Here is a 24720-nt window from a genome sequence, read left to right as displayed (position 1 = left end):
TGTGTGTGTGTGTGTGTGTGTGTGACTGATTGGGTTGATGGCGTTGAAGTTGCTCTCTAAGACTACTGAACATCGTTTGATATTATTGAGTCTTAAACTTGTCTAAAACTTTATAGACTTTATAGCGGAACCGTGTAAGCTGGTGCTATTTAAAAGGTTTGGTTTCAAAAGTCAAGATTAACCTTTCACAACTCTTGCACCAGGCCTCTTAAATCAAATGCGATCCAGGTAACTGATATAGGACTTCTGCATTACATTGTGGCCAATCACTGAGCAGTACTTGGGGGTTATTTCAGTCTGCTATAAAAGAACAAGAGCAATGACAGTGCACCCAGTCACTTTTCTATTGCAGTCACTGGTAGATTCACAGATTCCAGTATGCAGTGTTAGTGGTTGTAGTCGGGATAACAGACTATTGGCTATTTGTAACACACAAATTCAATATGGTATGTATTTGATTTCCATTTCAAAATAGTGTTAAACCACAATAGATCATTTAAACTTTGTCGCTATCCATACATTGTATTTGTTCATGGGTCTATTTCCTTGTGTTGAAAGCGGGTTGAAGTTGTTGTAAAGAAGGAAGGTTTTAAAAGAGGTATGGGAGGTAAATACATGTAAATATGCAACGTCAACGTAAGAGAATAATCAGTCTGGATTACTTGCTTCAAAGGGATTCCATAGGGCGTATAGGGGGAAAACAGCAGTGAAATTCATATGATTGGTTGGTTGGTTGTTTTTTTAAAGCCGCACTTTGCAATATTCCAGCTATATGACGGGATAGAATAGGTCTTCAGCAACCCATGCTTGCCGAAAAAGGCGACTCTGCTTGTCGTAAGAGGCGACTAACGGGATCGGGTGGTCAGACTCGTTGACTTGGTTGATAAAGGCGACTCTGCTTGTCGCAAGAGGCGACTAACGGGATCGGGTGGTCAGGCTCGCTGACTTGGTTCATGCATGTCATCGATCCCAATTGCGTGGATTAATGCAACAAACAAACAAACAAACAAACAAACAAAACGTACAAATTGGGGGTAAGACGTTTAGGCAAGAAACCGGCATCCCCATGAATTGTTCTCCCGATTTTGTTGGTCGTTTTCTTTATGCACATGAACAGAAAATTCTGCTCTGATTAGCAGTCAAAACAAAGTAATTTGGCCAATATTGTTGACTTAAGCCTCAGGTATATCGATGACCCGATATCGTTCAATAACCACCAAAGAGCCACTTACCTTCAACTGATTTACCCACCTGAACTAGAAATAAAGACGATCAGAGAGACCGCCTCATCTGTTTCATATTTAGATTTATGCATAAAGATTCAGAGTGACAAACAATTATCCACATGCCTGTTTACCAATTGTGAACTTTTCCCTTCCTGTCAGGCAATATTCCAGGAGTTCCAGCCTTTGGTGTGTACATTTCACAACTTTTGAGGTACAAGCGAGCATGCTCTTTCTACTAAGATTTCAAAGAGTGTGATACGATTCTTGCTTAAAAGTTGTTGATCAAGATTACAACATCCAATGTCTCATTAATGCTTTCAAAACGTTTAATAGAAGACATTTCAAAATTTGACGCATCATTGACCAAAATGATGTCCGATGCAGACCCGTGAAGATCCGGGGTAGAATAGGTCTTCAGCAACCCATGCTTGCCTTAAAAGGCGACTCTGCTTGTCGTAAGAGGCGACTAACGGGATCGGGTGGTCAGGCTCGCTGACTTGGTTCATGCATGTCATCGTATCCTAATTGCGTTGACTGATGCTCTGATTGTCTGGTCCAGACTCGATTATTTACAGACCGCCGTCATAAAGCTGGAATATTGCTGAGTGCGGCGTTAAACAACAAACAAAATCAAATTCAAATTTGACAATCGTATATGTCTTGGAGAACACGAAGTACCCTTTTTAGTGCAATATGTTACAGATGAGTTGACATATAATGTATGACTACGACCACGTTTTGTAAACGGGTGCACGTTACTCTAAGGACTTAACAAAGTTTGCCTGTAACTCTACCAGACATTACCTGACAGAGGTCATCCGTGTTACCCAGCATCCCCAAACCTACAAATTGAGCTGACATCGTCGTTTTGTGCACACCAAATATTCATAGTCTGTCTCACAGTCCTTGAACCACATTATTTTCCCTTAAGCCCATCCCTTACTGTAATGATAGAGCCCTAATAAAGTAAGTCTAGATTTTCAACAGGTTCTGAAAATCCCATCTCAGCGGGCCTCGTTCAATTTAAATTGAGTTGTTTGTTTCAATCTAAATTATATATTGTCAGAGACCAAGATCTAGTTTACAAATATTTCCTGTAATCACATTTATCTGTTACGTGGATGGAAGTGTGCTATGTCCTGATTGGTTGAAAACAAAAACAAACTTCTACTAAATAACATTTGAATGCTGTCGGTTTGAAAGCTGAAAATTCCGGGGCTCAAATCCTTAATAATAACCGCAAACCTGAAAACATATGACGGTTTTTTCATGAATATGACAAAGTTGCAGCTTGTCTTGTAATTGAACTGTTCTGTTACCAAATAGCTTAATGCTCAAACGGTACTACTGCTATTTTGTTTATTAAATTGTTCGTTATAACAGTTTATAACAATATACTTCCATCATACAAAAGAAAATAATGCAACATGACATCCGATCTAAGTTTTAACAGGGGGTAATAGGAAACAACGGATTTATCAAAGCCTTGCTCTATGTTTTTATATCTACTTGTTTAGGTTTTTTTAAGATTTGAACAAATGTAAGAAATTTCATGAGTAGGCTATGTTTGGATGTCAAATATATACGCAGAGTCATAATTAAAGAGTCACTAGGTAGAGAGACCTAGGTTGGTCCTTATTCACGGATAATGTTTCATCCTGAGAATGGAATTCCATTGTGTATTCAGTTACCAGTATGACTGAAAAGTGTGTATCGTTTTAAACAGGTAGGTACACAGACTTCATGTGTTATACGAGTTTAGGATAAATGTAAATCCTACTAAAAAGATGGAAACGGTTTTTGATCGATGATGAATTCAATACACTGATATAGTTTCTTGTGAACTCGATCAGTTAAGGGGCGGTCGGGTAGCCTAGTGGTTAAAGCGTTAGCTCGTCACGTTCGATTCCCGACATGGGTACAATGTGTGTAGCCCATTTCTGGTGTCCCCCGTCGTGATATTGCTGGAATATTGCTAAAAGCGGCGTAAAACCATACTCACTCACTCACTCACTCGATCAGTTAATCAGGGCATGTTGTATAATGATGTTCCTTAGCTGGATTCTAAAATATGTTTTGTTTTGACACCTATGAAAATGATTAATTTTCAAACTTTGTCGGAATGCCTGTGTCGCCAGCGGGTGTATGATTTGAGGATGTGTGTTGGTCGACCCTGGCTATGGCAACTGATGACAGAATAGTACACAATTAACTGCACACAGTCTCAGAATATTTTTTTCATCCTTAAATGCACAGAAAATAATATAGATCATACTGTGTTACAGTATACTACTAACAACGATATCGTTGTTCATGTTTAAGTAATTTGATAACCATTTGATGAGAAAAAACTATTTTTAAAAAACAGGAGAAACCAATATAAACTACTGGGAAAAACCCGTCTCAATCAAAAATATTGTTTCCATTAAAATCATAATGAATCTCTCAAACGCAACCATGCTGAAAACATTCGCCCAAATTCGCCAGTTAGTCACTTCCTGGACAAGCATAGTCACCTTTTACGATAAGCATAGGTTGCTGAAGACCGATTGTCAAAGATAGGCGTGGTTCTGGATATATTGGACTTCAAGGAGTAGCGAAGCAGGCGATTGAATTAAAGTTTATTGTAGAGACGTTTTACCGTTGAGGGGTGTTAATTTACAATCCCAGCTTCTATTCAGTTAACATTAAAAACCTCTAATGTCAAATCGATTATATGCGTCAATCTTAAAGTATGCCCCTGAATCGGTTATAATTGGGTCAATCCTCCTCTCTGGGCATCCGACATACCACTTGGCATCTTGGCATCTAATTTAAGACCTCGTGAGTCAAATCAGTGTACACAGCTTGTACAAATAAAATAAAATCGTGTTTTTTAAATCAATGCATGACCATACATACTCATAACCTTTGTGCTAAATAATTGGTTAGTTTGTCAATTTTTAGAAAAGAAAAGTCAAAAAGTAAATATCAACATTGAAAAATTGGCATCCGTGTACCAGGTAGACATTTCATACTTCTTAGTATCCAGGGTACTGCACTGCGGCATCCGGCAAATCAAAATGGGGTTGGCACCCTGGCACAACACCTTTCTTTAGTTTGAACATTCCTGGAATATTGCTAAAAGCGTCATAAATCCATGCTCACACAGTCACTCACTAGCTTAAAACAACCGACTTGAATTGCATTTCTTGTTTTCTCTATCGGATCAAATTCAGGAAGGTTTAAGTAGGAATTTATAAATAATTATGAATGAGGTAACATTCATTGAACAATGGCAACAGATGTTTTAATTTTTTTCAGAAGGTATACAGTCGAATGCATATGATCTTACAAGCAGCCGTTTTCTTTTCTGTCGGACTGACTGCGGCTCGGGACAAAGACGATGAACCCGGTAACTTCACTGGAATGTCATATGAAGCAATTTATATCATCTACGTCTTTAAAGAACGTTCGTACGTAATGGAGACACACTGTGAAAATCCAGGATAAAATATGTCTTCAGCAACACATCCGTGTGGCAGGAGGCGACTATGCTTGTCGTAAGAGGCGACGAACGGGATCAGGTGGTCAGGCGTGCCGACTTTGGTGATGCATGTCATCGTATCCCAATTGCGAGGATCGATGTTCATGATATCAATCACTGGGTTGTCTGTTCCAGACTGGATTATTTACAGACCACCGTCATGTAGATGGAATGTTGCTCTGCGGCGTTAAATAACAAATAAACAAACGTAATCCATGCAATCGATAAAGCAGAAGGGGGGAAATGTTGTTTGTGGGCCAGTCCATGAGGCGCATTGATGATTTTTCATTAGTATGTTTAGCACTGACTAGTACCGTAAACTGATGTAGTGTCAATCTCTACGTACATGCACACGTTCGCGCACGCACACACGCACACGAACGTACGCACCAGACACACATATGTATTTTGTTTCTGAGACCCATTCGCATGTGTGTGCGTGTGTGTTGTGTGGTGTTCTCCATGTTCCAGAGGCAAGGGAGTTGACGGACTATAAAAGTCCACTTTCCACCCTTGCCAAACTAGGCTAGAATGTCATAGCTCGATCGTAGCGCCACCAGTGGCTATTACGAGTTATATCCCTTCTATGTCCCTCCTACTGACCAATCAGATTCCATCTCTCATATTAGTTGTATTTGCTTCAAACAAAATGGCGGCGCCCAGTCAAGACGATCTGATCGATAATCAAGATCTATATTGTAATAAAACGGGTCTTACCTCGCGAAGTGCATCACATTATTTGAGTACCTTGATTAAAAACATGAAAAGATTTGGAAAATATATGTCGACGCCCAATTGACGGTACACAAGCTCAGCAAATTCTGCAGTCGCTCGAAATCTGTACGTTGAATTCCATGTTGTGTGTCCATGAACCGCCTGTCTAGTTTCGCGATTTTGATTGGACAATGCATGGACTCGTTAGTCCAGCCAAAATGTAACTCCGGAATTCCAGCCTATTCGTGCAGGGGTGGAAACTTGACTCTTACAGTCATTTAACTCGCTTGCCTCGGAAGATGGGCGTTCTCTTGTGATGTACTTCGTCAGAACGAGTGTACAAGCAAAAAGTGGTCAGTATATATGCACCCTGATGTTATGGGAAGAAAAAAACGACTAGAGACAACGTGGTCAATGCGGCACTTGATGTGCATTTGTAGCAAAAGAAATGTCTTATAATACGAACACACACAAGATGATATACCAGCTCTGGTAGATACAACTCTCAAAGATGCGATATGAATTTATTGAACAATTCCCTCCGAAACGTAACATTGAATTTACACACACACCTCCATCAACAACAAAAACATACCATTGTGTACTTCTTTGTGTGGATTCGGGGGTTCATCTCAAACATCGATCCAACTCGCAATTGCATGTAGCCCATTCCTTCTTTAATCGCCTTCCAAATAAGGTAGTTACATGTGCAAGAAATCCTGTTTGCAGCTGATGTACACCTTGACCTGGCCGCTGAGGACCTGTATCTCGTCACTGACCCTCCAGTCTCCAGGGTGAGGAGAGATGCTGACGATTTGGAACTGGGTTCAGGAGGTAAGTGTAACACTCGTATTAAACATACTTCGGCTCATGTAACGAACAGTGAATATACAGGAAGAAAGAGATGCATACAGAACAAATGGCAGAATGATTTTAGATGATAAATAGAATCTCACCCTCGTAATATACATATGAAATATATCAACACACGTCGATAAAATCTTAAAACTTCAAGGTAAGCCTCGGAGTCATAAACATTTATCGACTTTTTCTATGTGTGATTAATATATGTGTTGAAAACACACACTTGAACAGAAACAGCGCAAAAAAATTGAAACGTCTGAATAAGCTGCAAGTTTTTAGAAACGTGAACTCGTCTACATATGTACTCCCCTTTACTGTATTTTTCCTTTTAGCTGTTGTGTTTTTTTCTGCGGAAACAACTAGAAGTATATTATGGTTCTTGAAGCCTCTGTCCAAAGTCACTTTGTCATAAAAAAGAATTTCAAAATAATAGTTATTAGGTACTATGTTCTTAGACATATGCTCGTCTCATAGAACATGGGATGTATGTATAGAAAAGACAATATTTTTTCACTACATAACTTGACATTTCAACAAACCGTTTTATTTTGCAACAGATGAGTTAACGACACAAGCTCCAAGTAAGTACATCGGCTATCGTTAAACTTTACAAGTGAGTGATTTGAGGATAAAGCCAGTTTGTGTAGCACCTGTAGATATGTTTAATGACACAATTGAACATACATAACAAAATTAGAATCGTAACGCAAAGACAAGCTTGGTTTTCATGTTCTGTCGCCATAATTGCACTTGAATGTTTCAGCTTTCCTTGCACAGTCGCAAGACTTAATAACATGCTTTCAGTTCGGCTATATATAGACTAAGAAAGAAAGTTTTCAATGGATAATTTGGCATTTCACTAACACGCATGTCATTCAACAGGTTATCCAACGCTGCCTCTAAACACAAGTGAGTACATCGTTTGCCTTTAAGTTATTCACGTATGTTAGTTATCTGAACGACCACTGCATCGAGTTTATGTGCAGTGTGTTGAGAAGTTCAGCAACCCTGCAGAGTCCTTCGCTTGGATGAAGTCGGCTGGCCTGAAAAGTGAAACAGAAGGTTTTCTGTTTGCTCAGGAACAGTCACTTCCCACTCGAAACCGTCTGTGTGTGATTTTGCATCAAAATGTAGTTTAAAATATGAAATGTAGATAATGTAATGAAATTAATGAGATTGTCCAACACATTGTCAGTGGATGACCAGCTTTGCCACAAACACAGTATGTTAAGCGATATGGAGTGGCTCGATCATTTTATTACCGTCTTCGCCATGCTTGTGGTTTTGACACAGAGGTCCATCCAGAATATGTAGAGGGCGTCATGGAAAATGATAAATATAAAATTCTTTGGAATAGGTCTGTACACAGCCTCAGAAGTATCCAGGTCGACAAACCTGATCTAATCCTTTTTTGATAAATCCAATGAAATGAAATCCAATTTATATCATTGAATTTTCTGTCCCTTTTGACTCTTATGTGATTGACAAGATTGAGGAAAAACATGGCAAATCGAAATGTCGCGCTTGCATTCCAAGTACCAAGTTGTCCGACTCCCCATTGTTCTCGGTGCCTTAGGTTTGGTATCTCCCAATTTGTTGACTGACAATAGGAGAGTACCCGGGTTTGCTACCAGGAATACAGCCCTTCTGATAATCTGGATAATGCAGAGGGCTGCAGTGTTGGGGAGTCTTCACATTCTCCGAAAAGTCCTGGGTGGGTTTGACTAGGCAGCGCTTCCTGGGAGAAGTCCCATTCGCTGTAGAGGGGCAAGGAGCCTGAGCTGATGATTAGTCTAACCAGCATCACTGTGCCAGGATCACCCAAACCCTCTTTGCATGCATGTTTTTTAAATCTATAAATAATAGTAAAAGTAATACTACTAATAATAATTTTAAAAATGGTAATCATCATCATCATCATCATCAGGAATTAATACTGGTATAGTGAAGCGACGACACTTACTTTGAACTGCAGCGCCTTATTCGACTGAGCGAACCGTTATCCAAACGTGCAGCATCAACGTGTTTTGGTAACGCTTAAATCGACTGGTCACGCTGCGGCCACCATTGTCAAGGTTACGTCACTTATATATAACGACGAAATTACAACATCTGAGTTGCTCTTTAGTAAAGGTACGGTGAGTCGAAATGGGGTTTAACGTCGCGTTTAAGATTATTGCACTTATATAGCAACGTGTGTGTGGCTGGTCAAGATACTAAGTTGATATTTCAAGATTATTCACTTCAAACGTATTTTTACATCTTAGGATGTTAAAAACTTATTATCTTGAAATTTCAAGAAAGTCTCTTAAAATTTCCACTTAGTATCTTGAAATTTCAACTTAGTATCTTGAAATTTCAACTTAGTATCTTGAAACTTCAACTTAATATCTTGAAATTTCAAGATAGTATCCTGAAATTTCAACTTAGTATCTTGAAATTTCAAGATAGTATTGGAAAAAAATGGCCCTAAAAGGCTTCCGTAGATATGATTAACTGGATCGAAATGTCTGGTATTGAGACCTATCGCACAGATTCCAACATATGGAGATTCGTAAGAGTAGATATGACGGATGGTCAGGCTCGCTGATTTGGTTGATGTTTGTCATCGTATCCCAAATGCTCAAGATGTCAGTCACTGGATTGTCTGGTCCATACTCGATTATTTACAGACCGCCGTCATATAGCTGGAATATCGCTGAGTGCTGCGTTAAACAACAAACAAACGTTCAAGGCCTTAGCAAATCTTTCAAAACGTTTGATGGTTGATGTCAATCACTGGATTGTCTGGTCCTGACTCGATTTTTTACAGATCGCCGTCCTATAGCTGGAATATTGCTGCGTACGTCGGTACACAACGAACAAACAAAGCTACAACCATTTGGATATTTAAATATTAATCACCATTACCTGATAATTTATTTGCAGCCGGGGCCGTCTACGCTTTTACAGTGGGTTTCAAAATTACCAACATGAATCTCACAGACTTCAATGAAACTATGGAAAAGAGTTTTATAGATGTGGTATGTTCAGATAGATTCAGTTCACATACTCTCCTAAAAAGTAGGAAATATAACGTTTTATGATCGGTCGTCAGAAGAACGATCAGCTTTGAATAATGACTGGCCAAGATGGAACATTTGAGGAACCAAACCTTAACTCCCAACACACCCGAAACATTACACGTGGACCATGTAATTCCTACGTGCAGGTGGGTAGGGGGTCACTGATTTTATATACTTCGGTGACAGGTCGTCAAATCTCTTTGAGGTATCAGTATTGTTGATTTTCATTATCCGAAGTAACACACAGGGTGTCTTCTACTGCTTCAATGCAGTACTTGTGATCATATTTGGAATGTGTCTTCTACAACGTGATGAACGCCGGATATGTTCAACGTGTCTTTGTCTGTTATTTGCCGACCTTGGAACAGCTTTATCCAGACGCAGTAACGATTAGCCCCTTACAGTTCTTGATCTACAACACAAGTCCAGGATCGATTAATCAGAAACCTGGCTTTAAGAAACCGAGCCTAAACAGCCAATCAAGTCGCTGTTCACTGGCGCCAGGCCCCCAAAGTCAGTGACCAGACGATAAGCGGCGACCACGTGTTGTTCCACCGTTAACAAATCGACATTCTAGCGAGACGTCAATGGTGGTTTGAGCGTCTAAACTTGGGGAATCGCCAATGGTCTTGTGTACTGTTTTCAAAGAGTCCATATTCACTCTTGGCTTTCTGGATAAGCGTGGACTTGTATGGAGGCGTCCTAATGAAATAGAACGCCTACGTGGTCTAGTGGTAGAGCGTCCTCCCGGAGAGCGGAAGGTCCGGGGTTCGATCCCCGGCCGCGTCATACTAAAAGACGTTAAAAGATGGTACTTGTTGTTACCCTGTCTGGCGCTCGGCATTAAGGGGCTAAAACAAGGACTGGTCGCCTCGTAGTCAGTATACTGTGTCTGAGTGGGGTATTCATGTTTAACTGCGGCATGGTTTCTCAGTGAGCTAGCACTATAAATCGGCATCAGTCCGGACTAGTACAAGCAGCCACACAAACACACACACGTACATGTACGTCGCTATATAAGTGCAATAATCTTGGACGCGACGTTAAACCCCATTTCACCTAGTGGCTAAAGCGTTCGCTCGTCAAGCCGAAGACCCCGGGTCGATTCCCGACATGGGTACAATATGTGAAGCCCATTTCTGGTGTCCCCCGCCGTGATATCGCTGGAATATTGCTAAAAGCGGCGTAAAACAATACTCACTCACTCAATTTTACGTCACACCCATGTCATCGTTATTGCGTGTTTGTACCCCGACAATACACCGCCAGCATATTCTGTTGAGTGTCCTCCCTTTCCCTTATCCGCCTATTACCCTCACGCGATACCTCTTTGCATTATGTTAATTTCGAATACCCACTACTTTTTGGAGAGTTTATAAAGTCATTCTTTTCAAACTGACACGCATCTATTTTTATCAAATTGAACTTCGACCTGTATAACAATTCAAAGGGTCCCCGTTTTACGTTGTTATATTTGATATATTTTCAGTTAACAACGTCATTCAATGGAACAGCAGGATTCGAGGAAATCGTTATCACCAGCAAAACGTAAGCGTTAATTCTTAACGTCACATTACAATTTCAGTTCCAATTACGTGATTAAATACAGACTGACATCGGTAGCCCCTGTGTATAGTCGCGTTTTCCAATCTCATTACAATCAGAGCGTCGCTGTATGGCTGAAATAACGCCAATGCGACGTGAACGTTTACGTCACTCACTCACAATCAGAGCTCTTACTACTATTCCATACCTACCTCGGTCAAGGCGCTGGATGTGACGTTGGGTAAATCTATCTAGTGGAGGCTTCTTGAGTCTTGACCCGAGGCATTCGAAAAAGACAAAATGATTTCTGCATCTTGAGTACAGCCAGTTCTTAATGCAGAATATGAAAGGACACACTGTGGTTATATTCTGAGCGCCAAGGCATCAACGCCCCAAAACGGTATACCATCGAGATGACATTTCTGTCATTCGTTTGTTTAGGCCGAAACTCGAAACTACATCAGAGGTGAAACTGGGTTGTTTTTTGAAAGCTCAAGAGCCAAAGCATACTTTTTTATTGGTCAAAGTTCACTCAGGATTAATCTGACGTGACCTTGTATGGAGGGTTTGTCTGATCTTGACGGAGAGAGGTATCGATTTGAAGTGAAAAATCTGATTTCAAATGAGATTGGTTTGTTGTCATGAAACATTTGACCCAAAATGGACATCTATTTCGAGAGAAAAAAATACGAAGTAGCTTGTTTAAGTGGTATACCTTCCCATACTGTCGAACTATGACACAAGTGAATATGGGTGATCACTATGGTGTCATACCGTGAAGTGCAGTATTACCGTGCGTTTAAAGGAGGTTATCCTAGCAGCTCCAGCCTTTGGTGTTCACATTTCTCAACCTTTCCGCTGCAATCGAACATGCTCTTTCTACCAAGATTTCAAAGAGCGTCATACGAGTCTTGCTCAAAACTTGTTTGATCTGGGACGATCTGGGGTAGAATAGGTCTTCAGCAACCCACGATTGTCCAAAGAGGCGACTATGCTTGTCATAAGAGACGACTAACGGGATCGAGTGGTCAGGCTCACTGACTTGGTGGATGCATGTCATCGTATCCCAATTGCGTAGATCGATGCTCATGATGTCAGTTACTGGATTGCCTGGTCCAGACTCGCTTATCTACAGACCGCCGTCATATAGCTGAGTGTGGCGTTAAACAACAAACAAGATCTCAGTAAATCTTTCAAAGGTTTTATGGTAGAAATGTGGAGGACATTGCCAAATTTGACGCGTCAGTGACCCAAATGATGTCGATGCAATTCCCTTTTTTGGCTTGTACTATATGTTCCGTGATTTTTCAGGTAAGCAATTGACTTGCCTTTGCATGTGTGTATGACGAGTACCCCCGGTTGGGCAGGATACGCTTACCTTTTCGCGAACACTTGTACCATCACTATTTGATAGTGATTCATAAGTAGATGTTCATGGTGTAGTCTCAATCGTACTATCGAATCTGCTTTTTGCAGAGATTTCTTATAAATATGGAAAGGATTTTGTCACTTTTAATTATGTAACGAAAGGAACAGTGTGAATGTTCAACCATTAGTCTGTCTGCTTACAGCAAATAATGGTGTCCAGCTGAATATAGAATTATATAGATGGCAGATGAATTATATAGTTGCAGATCAAACGCAGACTTTTTTTAAAAGAATGATACATTCAGAATTTTTCTCAACTAACTACAGGTACTGACTATGCACAAGAAGGATACTAAAATGTTGTCTTTCTTCAAGTCAGGGAAGTGTCAATGTGGAGACAGAATGCAGGTCAAATGCTGTAGAGGCAAACAAAGAAGACGATGAGACGTTCAGATCAGCTTTCTTGGACGCATGTCAAGCTGTAAACAATAAATCAGCTGTCTTCGCTGTACAAGATGACACTGAGTCCTGGGAAGAAGCTGCGGGGGAAGGTACAGCGGTGTAACGTTAATGTCTGAAGAGTTTCTTTGTGTCACAGTTTTAGGCCATGTTCTAGTATCAATGATGTTATTATAAGGGTTACGCTATTTTTATCATTTACAGAAGCCCGAGGTCTTCCATTAACTGCCCAACGTAGGAGGGCAGTTAAATAGACCGAAGGTTTCTGCAAATGATAATGCCCTGAAAAATAGCTTTACCGTTATTATAGCTAAAATGGATGGAATTTGTTATCAAATATTAAGAAACAACAATATCGGTTTTGAAACATTTACTGCAATCAACACGAATGTCACTGACCCACTTAAATAATATCATGAAGGCAAATAGTTATAGAGTCGGTATAAAATTAGGACATCAACTGTGTTTTGAAATGTAGTTTCACTTATATTTTCTTGACTGCAACGCTGTTTTTGGAACCGGGGCGGTCGGGTAGCCTAGTGGTTAAAGCGTGCGATCGTCAGGCCGCAGACCCGGGTTCGATTCCCGACATGGGTACAATGTGTGAAGCCCATTCCTGGTGTCCCCCGCCGTGATATTGCTGGAATATTGTTAAAAGCGGCGTAAACCATACTCACTCACTCACTCACACACTCACTCCTTTGGAACCTGCAATTGTACATATAATTATTAAAATATACCTACCAACAAATACTGTGAAAGAAGTCATATTCTTGTGAAAGAAATCAAATGTTTCAATCAGAGATGGTTATTTTGTTTTGATGGCCCTGATCATGATTGACCAAAAAGATCGTGTTATTTCTAAATTCATGGAAGAATTGAGGCTTTTCGTACTGTGAATTATCAGTTGACGCCCACAAGATATATATAATGTTGCCATACACAAAATAATTCACTTTAGAAAGGTCTTTGTAACTTATGAAGGCATTATACGTTCGTTAGTTGTCATTTGCGGAGTGTATGGGGAATTTACAAGCTGAACATTGATTTCGGGTACACATCTCAACCTTCAGCTCATAAAATCCCGAACACTGATTGCAAATGACCCGACATAACTGATGTATGTAGTTGGTTTTTAGTGGTACCTTTTGCATGTAGACCCTAGCTGTAAAATGAGCATCGGTGCAACAATGTACTCTATCTTATAAAATAATTGTGTATATTGAACAGAACTGACGAACAAAAGAAACGTTATCAAACACTGAATAGTGTTACAAAATGGTTTAGAATCAATCGCCCAAACACAACAAAATATTCTGAGGAGTAATGCTCGCGCTACCGTACCCAGATCAGGGGCTTTCAGTTTGAAGTGAACATGTTGCTGCAAATGTCCTATGCCAACAAAGATACGGCATAGAAGGTACACCGTACATTTCATTCACACCCAAACCCTTGGGCAGCGACAAAAAACAACGTATATTACCAAAATTTGCTACAAGAGCGCAAACGGTTGTTTGCTTTTACTGCAGCAAAGTGACAGTCACTAGGCTCATGGCCCATTACAGGCAGTCTGACGGACAGGAGACGAGCCTAGGAGTGAGTGAGTATTGTTTTACGCCGCTTTTAGCAATATTCCAGCAATATCACGGCGGGGGACACCAGAAATAGGCTTCACACATTGTACCCATGTCGGGAATCGAACCTGGGTCTTCGGCGTGACGAGCAAACGCTTTAACCACTAGACTACCCGACCGCCCTCGAGCCTAGGAACAGGTCGCAGAGCTCTGTCACCAGCACCAAGGAAACCGCTACTTACATGTCCTCCATCGGTTTTTCAACGGCAACTGACGTTGGCTACTGTTAGTCACTTGACAGTGTCCTGAAAACTCCGTTATATATCAGAACTTACGCTGACGCTGTAACATCGAAGACACTGGCAGAACCGAAACTTTCAACGAATCAAGTTCACAGACGAGAGCAGATTCCAGCTTTCCAGAGGAGATAGAAGAGTTCGAGTCTACCGCCGAGGAGGAGAACGATAGTCATGACTCGTTTTGGTTTGGGTGCCATCTGTGACCGATTTGGGACGGAAATATCACTGGGGAACATTACATTGAGTTCTCCGCCCTGTTGTACTTCCGTTCTCAGAACTCAAGATAACACAAGGACCCAGGCATGGACGTCAAGTGGGGCCACCTTGACCGTCAATTTAGAGCACGACCAGTTATAACAGGTACATCATTTGGCCCTCCGAGAAGAATGGCGTCGGATTCCATTTCTTGTGATTAGACGTCCCACATCCTCTGACCGTCGTTTGATGCCAGTGATGGGCATACACGATATTGGCTGGCAAGTGTGACATTCTGAAGGATTAAAAGGAGTTTCATGTGCTGATTTCTGTCTTGATCGTTGATCGATTACTGAACAACTGACCCATCCTCCAAACTAACACAGTACTTTCACTTTTGTTCTCATTCGCGGCATAATTTGCATAATTAATGATGTTGATAATACAAGTATCTTCCTTAACATTGGTCCTGTTCTGTTTTAGGAACAAAGAATCTTGATTGTTACCGTTTCTTTTGTTAAACAGTGTATTTGTTGTAACTAATGTTATATTTGGGATAACACTTTCTTAGTAAAGTACAGATTCTAGTACTTTTGGGGGTTGAGTCCCGTCCGGGATTCGAACCCACACCTGCCAGGGTGAGGCACCTAATCGCCAGCAAACAAAGTTAGCGATCTAACCTACTCAGCCACCGAGGCTTCTACAAAAATGAAAGTCCGACAACTGGTAGTCTAGATCACGTACTTTGAGTACCCCCCTGACAAGTGTTAATTGGCACGGCTCCCATGGCCGAAAGCTATGAATACACAATGCCATTTAGAAAGTTGTCAAATGTAACTAATGTTATATTTGGGATAACACTTTCTTAGTAAAGTACAGATTCTTAGTAAAGTACAGATTCTAGTACTTGTCAGGGGGGTACTCAAAGTACGTGATCTAGACTACCAGTTGTCGGACTTTCATTTTTGTGGAAGCCTCGGTGGCTGAGTGGGTAAGATCGCTGACTTTGTGTGCTGGCGATTAGGTGCCTCACCCTGGTATGCGTGGGTTCGAATCAACCCCCAAAAAGTACTAAACTCTGTACTTTACTAAGAAAGTGTTATCCCAAATATAACATTAGTTACATTTGACCACTTTCTAAATGGCATTGTGTATTCAGTGTATTTGTTATCAGAAAGCCGTGAAACATTCACAGAACGTATTCCACATTGCCGAAAATCGTTTGTTTCAAATAAATGTATATTATTATTGATCATTCGCTTAAGCGTACAATGATCGCTGCACACTTTGCCACATAGTCAGGAAAAGTGCCTAATTGTATACGAAAAGTATTTGGCCTTTATCGTGCTTTCCTGACCTAGATTACCCTGGCGATCTTGTACCAGAGTAAGATAAATATAATTGCTTTGTATTACAGCTTTGGAAACGACCTCGAGTTTATGCAACGCACAAAATGTAATTTGTCCTTGGGGGTACAAATGCATTGGGGACACTTGTGAACACCATTGTTCGAATGAAACATGTGGAGGAAAGGGCATCTGCACAGTTCATGGTATCTCAGGGGACATCGTGTGCAAGTACGTTATTAATTTGATATTCGTTCCTAGTTTAATACGGGGGCACGGGTGGCCCAGTCGTCTAAAGCGCCGCGATTCGCGGTGCAGAGTTGCGCCCCCTGGACACGCCAGAAACCTATGATTGTGGGTTCGAATCCCGGTTCACCCCGATTATGTTCCTAGGTTTGTCAGCACCATACCCGTGCTCGTGGGTTTCACCGAATTGTTAAACGTCTGAGACCTGCATCACTTCGGCCTTTCCTCCCACATTAAGCTGACACGCCGTGATATAACTGGAATAATGTTAAAAGCGGCGTTAAACCCAACTTACTCACTCACTCCTAGTTTAATACATATTTTATGTTTTGGTATACTTTGATTTTGGTCGATTTATCTGCTATATTGACACGAAAAAAAGAAGCAAATAGTTTGAAAGAACCATAATAATCACTTTAAGGTCTCTCACGACTTCCTGTTGAACGAAAATCAGATTTTGCTATCATAATTATCCAGGTGCGAGTCTGACGACTTCTACAACTACTCCGGGGAGAAATGTTCAGAAGCCGAGTTGCGATGGGAGATGGTGCTGGCAATATCTGGCGGTGTAGGAGGCGCTATCGTGGTTCTGCTGGTGACGATTCTCGGTATTATGTATTGCAGGCACCGGAGGTCGAAAGAGATTTTCAGGTATGGCGCCCTTACTGTTATAAAAGTCTCACCCTTTCCAATGTGAAGATAACATTTTGGTTTCAAGCTTACATGTTTTGTAACATAAAGCTGAACATTTCTGGCATACTACATAGGTTAACTACATAAGCACTCACCACCATCTGAATTGGCATTAGAACCTGCTGGCATCCCGGGAAGATCAGGGGTAGAATAGATCTGCAGCAACCCCTGTTTGTCGTGAGATGCGACTATGCTTGTAAGAGGCGACTAACTGGATCGGGAGCTCTGGCTCGCTGACCTGGTTGATGCATGCCATCGCATCCCAATTGCGTAGATCGATGCTCATTCTATCAATCACTGGATTATCTGGTCCAGACTCGATGAGATTATGATAGGATCATGGTCAAAGAATACAGCGTTAAATGTAAAAATGATTTGTATGAAGAGCAACCCAAACAGTGGAAACTCGTACGTGTTACAACCCTGCCTTGATAATGGCTTGCCAACACTATCGCCCACTATGACGACGTCACAGCGAAAGAAAAAATTTCTTTAAAAACCCTTTCTTCTGAAGTCAATCAGAGGGCACGAGTGGCCAAGCGTCTCAGGCGCTGCAATTCGCTATGCAGAGTTGCGTCGCTTGGGCACGCCAGACACCTATGATTGTGGGTTCGAATCCCGGTTCGCCCCGATTATGTTTCTAGGTTTACAGCACCATACCCGTGCTTGTGGATTTCAGCGAAGTGGTAAACGTCTGAGACCTGCATCACTTCGGGCTTTCCTCCCACATTAAGCTGACTCGCCGTGATATAACTGGAATACTGTTCAAAGAGGCGTTAAACCAAACTCACTCCCTCAAGTCAAGTCAATCAATTTGACGTCATTATAGTCGGACTTTAAAAACATAGTATGTTTTTCTCCCGACTCGATGCACGTTAATTTAACATTTCTATTTTCGGCTCATGCAGTTGGACATTACATGTACGGGCATTGAATGAACACGCAATGACACCCGTAAATTTAAAACACATGTTTATCTCTTTAAGTATGTAATAAATCACTGACACTCCTCCACAGTGGGAATTCTGAGTACACAGGGTCCGAGCGACAAACGAGGTCGTACCAGCGCTGGGACACAATGAGGTCATCTAGAGGATTTGGAAGAAATATGTTCATGGTGTGTATAAATTTTACCACACTCACTTTGTGTCACACCACCTTCACAAGCTACATTCCATGTACTGACTTTTTCTCCTGTTTATAATGGGGGCACGGGTCGTCTGAGGCACCGCGATTCGCTGTGCAGAGTTGCGTCCCTTTGGCACGCCAGAAACCTATGATTGTGGATTCGAATCCCGGTTCTCCCCGATTATGTTTCTAGGTTTGTCAGCACCATACCCGTGCTCGTGGGTTTCACCGAAGTAGTAAGCGTCTGAGACCTGCATCACCTTCCACATTGAGCTGACACGCCGTGATATAACTGGAATACTGTTAAAATGGTTTTACTCACTCTTGTTTATAATCAAGCGTGTTTATACTGCCATAAGTGCAGTTCAGGGTAATGGAAGTATTTCAGTGTGATATACTTCAGATTGAGTGTCTTGCATAATTCTATCTAGCTCTGCAAATCCCGTCGCGCATTAAGTTACATCTATATGGGAAACATGACTACTTCTATGTCGAAACATTTCAAAACTTGTCTCCTGCTTGTCACGTGACAACTGATCCTCGTAGATTCAAAGTCGCAAGAGTCTCCGACTCCAAAAAGTTTAAATATTGAAACTAATTAGAATGAAAAGCAGCATTTTTTTCATTCAGCTGAACAGAAAAAAGTAAAATGTTATAAAATACTAATTATTTACTTTCTCATCAATATAGGTTATTTTAAAGGCAATAAATGATTCCCACTGAAAATGAATCGTAAAAACACAACGAAAATGTCATGATCGATCGGAGGGGAGGTGACTCTTAATTTGTTTCTATCCTCATTTCTCCCGCCCCGGACTTTGTCTCGCCTGCTGAACATTTTGGGGAAATAGAAAAATATTAGACATTAGAAATTAGAATTATTTAAAAAAAAATAGACCTACCAACCTGAAAAGTTCGCGAAAGGTCGTTCTGACGTGACCCGTCGGATGTCCTCAGATCTTTGTTAAGCGATGGCGAGAACTAAGATCTGATTTTAATGAGATTGAAAATGTTTGGGACAAAATTCCATAAACTAAAAGGTCTAGCCTTATTTCCACTCACACATATTTCCCCCAAAGTAAGTCTTGTCGCGACTGAACGCGTAATGATAAAATTCACTACAAGACCATTCAATTCGTAAAATCACGTATACATATTAATTGTCATAGAAACTAAGCGGAAAGAGAAACCAGACTTCTCAGTTGATTTTATCATATGTTTGATATGTTTTAATATCTTAATTTAGCGGTATTGTGTCCAAAAACATTAACTGTACTGGGGCTTAGTCAGTAGTCAAAGAATACTTTACATGGTTAAAACAATTTAAATATAATTTTATTGAAAACTTTAAATAAAAAATCGCATAATACACAACTGCTAATGGGTATCTTGAACATCGTATCTTTGAAAATCAATAAATTTGTTTTTTTAGGCATTTCCAACATAGTAGGGGTCATGTGGTTGCAAACAGATTTCTTACCCCTGTCTTCATTGAACCAATCCAATCCTTACATAACATTATCCAGCCACATAATACCTTTTGCGACCGCCTCCGTGGTCTAGTGGTAGCGCGTCCGCCCGGAGAGCGGAAGGTCCGGGGTTCGATCCGCGTCGTACCCAAAGACGTTAAAAGATGGTACTTGTTGTTACCCTGTCTGGCGCTCGGCATTAAGGGGCTAAAACAAGGACTGGTCGGCTCGGAGTCAGTGTACTGTGTCTGAGTGGGGTAAACTGCGTCATGGTTTATCAGAGGACCAGCGCTATAAACCCAGCATTAGTCCGGACAATCAGCCACACACACAAACACGCACGTGCATGCACGTCGCTATATAACTACAAAAATCTAGATAATCGAATTTAACATCAGTTCTTTCAATTTCCAAAAACTCAGTATATGTTCGTTTTCCCCTGTTTATAACGAATAATACATTTTGTCATTTAATAATTATCTAATCGTTGTGATATCGCAGTATACCGTGAATGTTTACACTAAATTGAGATTTATTTTTCCAGCCCTCGTATTTTGCAAGTACGACGAGCCCTGGTGCGACGCCAAGTTATAAGTTGCATCGCTCTGAAGGTCGTACAGGCTCGGTGTGGGGGGCCAATGAGATTGATGAACAGTTCCCAGACTTTGTGCCACGGCTAGATCACATAGACACAGAAGTCGATGTAAGTAAGAATAAATATTATACGGATTGGCCAGTGACAAGTTCACTATGTGAAAGTGGGTCTTAAGTTGGGGATTAACTTTGGGTCGAGCCGAAAATCAACCATGCCTGACTAAAAAGATTAACCTCCAATCCTCGAGTAAAGTAATTGCCGAGTACTCTTTTCTGCAAACCGTAAACCTGTAAAATGCAATGATTTAACATATATCTTTGGTTTGATATTTGCTTTTATATTTCTTTACTTGTTTCTTATACCTGTGAGTTGAGGCGACTATGTCGCCAGCTAGCCCCATAAAATCTTAAAACGTATGCATACGCCCTGCACCCGTGAACGTTCTGATTAGAACTGATCTGCAGCAACCCATGCCGAAGACCCGGGTTTGATTCCCAACATGGGTACAATGTGTGAAGCCCATTTCTGGTGTCCCCCGCCGTGATATTGCTGGAATATTGCTAAAAGCGGCTTAAAACAATACTCACTCACTCACTCACTCTGAAACGCCCGTGTTTAGCTGTTGGGAAATTTTGTTAAGGATACGGTGACATCGAGGAGCAGCTTCTTTTAAGTAGTTCCTGATAGTGGCGCTGATAACACATTATTGGTGACAGCCCTGAACTCTGTGTTGAGTTATGAAGCAGAACCTGCCCCTCAGTGGTGGAGGCGTATTCTTCGATCCTGTCCAGGCGCTCTACCATGACCAGTATCATCTCTACCACTTCGTGAGGGGCGCACGGGGGTCCAGTCGTCTAAGGCGCCGCGATTCGCTGTGCAGAGTTGCGTCCCCTGGACACGCCAGAAACCTATGATTTTGGGTTCGAATCCCGGATCGCCCCGATTATGTTTCTAGGTTTGCAGCGCCATACCCGTGCTCGTGGGTTTCACCGACGTGATAAACGTCTGAGACCTGCATCACTTCTGGCTTTCCTCCCACATTAAGCTGACACGCCGTGATATAACTGGAATATTGTTAAAAGCGGCGTTAAACCCAGCACACTCACGTATATGGTTCTATTTTTCATTCACTCACTCACTCACCATCTACCGTGAGCTACGTAGAGAAAACCTCCTGGTATGATTGAAAGTACAGCTAATGATTATATGATGAAGTAACAAAAGTATATATTACTCATGCTTAAGAATGTTTTCTTCCAGTATACAATCAATCGGCCGCAACTGAGATTGTAGGTAGGTTCAAATTTAAATATCATAAAAAACTTTAAGATTTCAATATTCATAAAATTGGTAATATTTCTTTAAATCTTTTCTATCTAAATCTATGTAATGGTTATCAATTAAATGATAAAATATTGGTGTAAAAATATGTGATGACAGATACTTTTTTCAACAAAATGTACTTGTGAAAAAGTTCCATGACCTGAAGAACACTACTTTGGATCGGTATTGAATTAGCAGGATTTATTTGATTTTATCAATTCTTGATTTTATTGAGACAACCTTACATGCGTAGATTAATAAATAGCTTACACTGTCACGCGAACCTATGATGAATTAACTTGCACGACCATCGGTTAAAGAGACTGACATTGTGTATTCTGGTTGTTGTTGTTTTCAGAGAGATCATCCAAGTCTACAAGGCGTCCAAAAGAATCATTATATTTATCACCCTAAACTGGCCTCCATAGAAGATATTGCTGCAATGAAAATGCATCTGAATGCTTTGCATACAATTGTGATGTCATCGGTTACCATGACGTCACAATCAAATGACGTCACTAATCTCTCAGCAACTGAAGTTGGTTAGCATAACCTTTTACACTCAAGACAAAATGGAAAAGTTGGAAGAATGATTTAAAACGAATCTCACCCTTGTGTCTCTTGAAATACAATATATCAATACTCGTAAATAAAAGTTTCAAAGCGTGCAGGAGACACTTAGGTGAGATTCTCTATCATACAAAACTGGCTTGCACTGGAGATATCATTGGGGTGAGAGCAAGCGATATCTCATGGGAGGTGTCGCTACAATGAATTGCATCACAACAATTTGCAAATTGTTACCATGACGCCCGTGATGCCATGGGTTACCATGACGTCACGATCAAATGACATCACTTATCGCTTTGCCGCTGTATCTAGTTAGCACGCCTCGAAGTTCATACGTTTTTAGATGTCAAAAAGACATATGTATGGAAACAAGGAAAATTGATCCACCGTCTTCTCATTTCTTGATGTATTTGGATTGTTAAAAAGGAAATTGGAGTAAGTCATCTCCATCGCAGTGTTTTATACATATTTACTTTCAAACGCTTTTATCTATATCTTAGACTATTTATTCATGTTATCATTGTTCAAATCTAATTAAAATCAGATCATATTTCTCGCCAAGCAGCTGGAACCAAGATCTGATTGAATGAGATTGCCATGTTTCTGGACCAAGATGCGGCCATCTTGGATGGTTCATTTAAAACACGCATGCGCACAATGAACCAGATATATCTTCTCAGACGTAAAGACCCAGGGTTCCACCGGAAATGGGCCTACTCAGGACGTTGTGATAAGAAAAGAAGAAAATATACAATTGAGTTCTACCATGACAACATCAACAACATCCTCGAGTCGAGTAGGAGGTACGGGTGGCCCAGTCGTCTGTGGCACCGCTGTGTAGAGTTGCGTCCCTTGAGTACGCCAGAGATGTATTATTCACATGATGCTCGACCATGGTATACATAATGTATACCAGTCCACGTGGTCAGGGACTACTGGTCTTCCAAAGTATACATAAAACAATGTTTTAAACGTGCAGATCAGTTAATAACCTACCAAGGTAATGATATTGTTTTTTTGCATATTTATATATGTTTAGTGACTGTTACAAATCAATAACATCAACAGAGAAACTTAATATCTGCACAATGAGACATATATGAAATATTGTACAGGTTCAGAAATTCAAATACAGTATCAGAATTATCTAATGACTGTGTCAGTTGTGTTTAACGCCGCCAAGAGTAATATTCAGAATAAGCTACTCGAAACTCGGAATTACGAAATATCTGTCCCCCAAGGGCTGGTGATTAACCCCATTTATTCACCAGGGACAGATAATACGTAATTCACTGGTTATTCTCTGATAATAGCATAGGTGGATTTAGTTATTTATCGTGACACGAACTTTGTATCCGAATCGTGATTATAATTTATCATCCAAAACTGGCTCCCACAGGAGATATCGCTTGGATGAGATCAAGCGATATCTACACTGTAGATATCGCTGCATTGAAATTACATCACAATGCTTTGCAGACCATTGTGACGTCACTGGTTACCATGACGTCACAATCAAATGACATCACTAATAGCTCTCCTACTGAAGCTGTTAGCAGTACTTTTTACACTGAAGACACTGCTTATTATTGTCTACAAACTGAAAAGGTTGGACGAATGATGTTGGATGATAAATAAAATCTCATCCTCGTGTCTTTTGATATCAATTATATCAACACTCGTTGATAAAAGAGGAAAAAATCCTCGGCAAGCCTCGAAGTTTTCCCACTTTTATCAACTCGTGTTGATATATTTCATATCAAAAGACACTCGGGCGAGATTCTCTATATACCGAATGCATGTAGAGGCTACATAGCAAAATGTACAATACTTTTAACTGTGATTTGATGTTCATATTTACATTGTATTATCTCAGGGAAAAATAAACAAAACACATCAATCTGTAGTATCTTCTTTTTTATAATATTCTTCTTACGAACATAACGTCACCTTCATCTTCTTACATGGTGACTAGGACTGGTTACAGAATAGGGAGAGAATGTGATGGTTGTGAACATTAATCATCTTGCTGTTTGTGATTTGTGGCCATATCGCGGCTAGGAAAAACAAGAAAGGATTACAACGAATTCAAAGTATTTTCCAGGCTGTAAATTCGGACGGTCTTTGTGACTACCGAACAAATAAATAGTGATCCATCGGGTCTTGTGTACGAAGATGGACTCTGTGTTTCAAATCGGGGGCACGGGTGGTCCAGTCGCCGAAGACGGCGCGATTCGCTGTGCAGAGTTGCGTCCCTTGGGCACAAAAGAAACCTATGATTATGGGTTTGAATCCTGGTTCGCCCCGATTATGTTTCTAGGTTTGTCAGCACCATACCCGTGCTCGTAGGTTTCACCGAAGTGGTAAACGTCTGAGACCTGCATCACTCGGGTTTTCCTCCCAAATTAAGCTGACACGCCGTGATATAACTGGAATATTGTTAAATGCGGCGTTAAGCCCAACTCACTCACTCACTCACTATGTTGCACATCGATCAATGGACATGACGCCCTAC

At 40.8% G+C, this 24720-nt stretch overlaps 1 protein-coding gene across 1 annotated transcript; it reads left to right on the top strand.

The window, feature by feature from the left end:
* The first annotated feature begins 363 nt into the window (after positions 1 to 363).
* LOC139463385 (uncharacterized) lies at positions 364 to 23189 on the top strand. The gene is made up of 14 exons (XM_071244644.1): positions 364 to 446; positions 4530 to 4620; positions 6196 to 6300; positions 6888 to 6911; positions 7213 to 7239; positions 9259 to 9353; positions 10885 to 10943; positions 12684 to 12859; positions 16253 to 16412; positions 16905 to 17078; positions 18138 to 18237; positions 20262 to 20420; positions 21573 to 21605; positions 21994 to 23189. The coding sequence occupies exons 1-13, from the start codon at positions 444 to 446 to the stop codon at positions 21603 to 21605; spliced, it is 1206 nt and encodes a 401-aa protein (XP_071100745.1). The 5' UTR covers positions 364 to 443; the 3' UTR covers positions 21994 to 23189.
* Positions 23190 to 24720: the final 1531 nt, after the last annotated feature.

Source organism: Haliotis cracherodii, unplaced genomic scaffold (assembly GCF_022045235.1).
Source record: "Haliotis cracherodii isolate W230 unplaced genomic scaffold, xgHalCrac1.p SCAF_16, whole genome shotgun sequence".
NCBI classification, from domain to species: domain Eukaryota; kingdom Metazoa; phylum Mollusca; class Gastropoda; order Lepetellida; family Haliotidae; genus Haliotis; species Haliotis cracherodii.
Note: the sequence above shows the minus strand (reverse complement) of the source record. Positions and strands in the feature narration are given on the sequence as shown.

Bases quoted from the DNA above. Each gene is read 5' to 3' on its own strand.
- LOC139463385 (XM_071244644.1), top strand. The intron at 7,240-9,258 runs GTGAGTACATCG...ATTTATTTGCAG, and splicing joins AACGCTGCCTCTAAACACAA to CCGGGGCCGTCTACGCTTTT. The intron at 20,421-21,572 runs GTAAGTAAGAAT...GTTTTCTTCCAG, and splicing joins ACATAGACACAGAAGTCGAT to TATACAATCAATCGGCCGCA.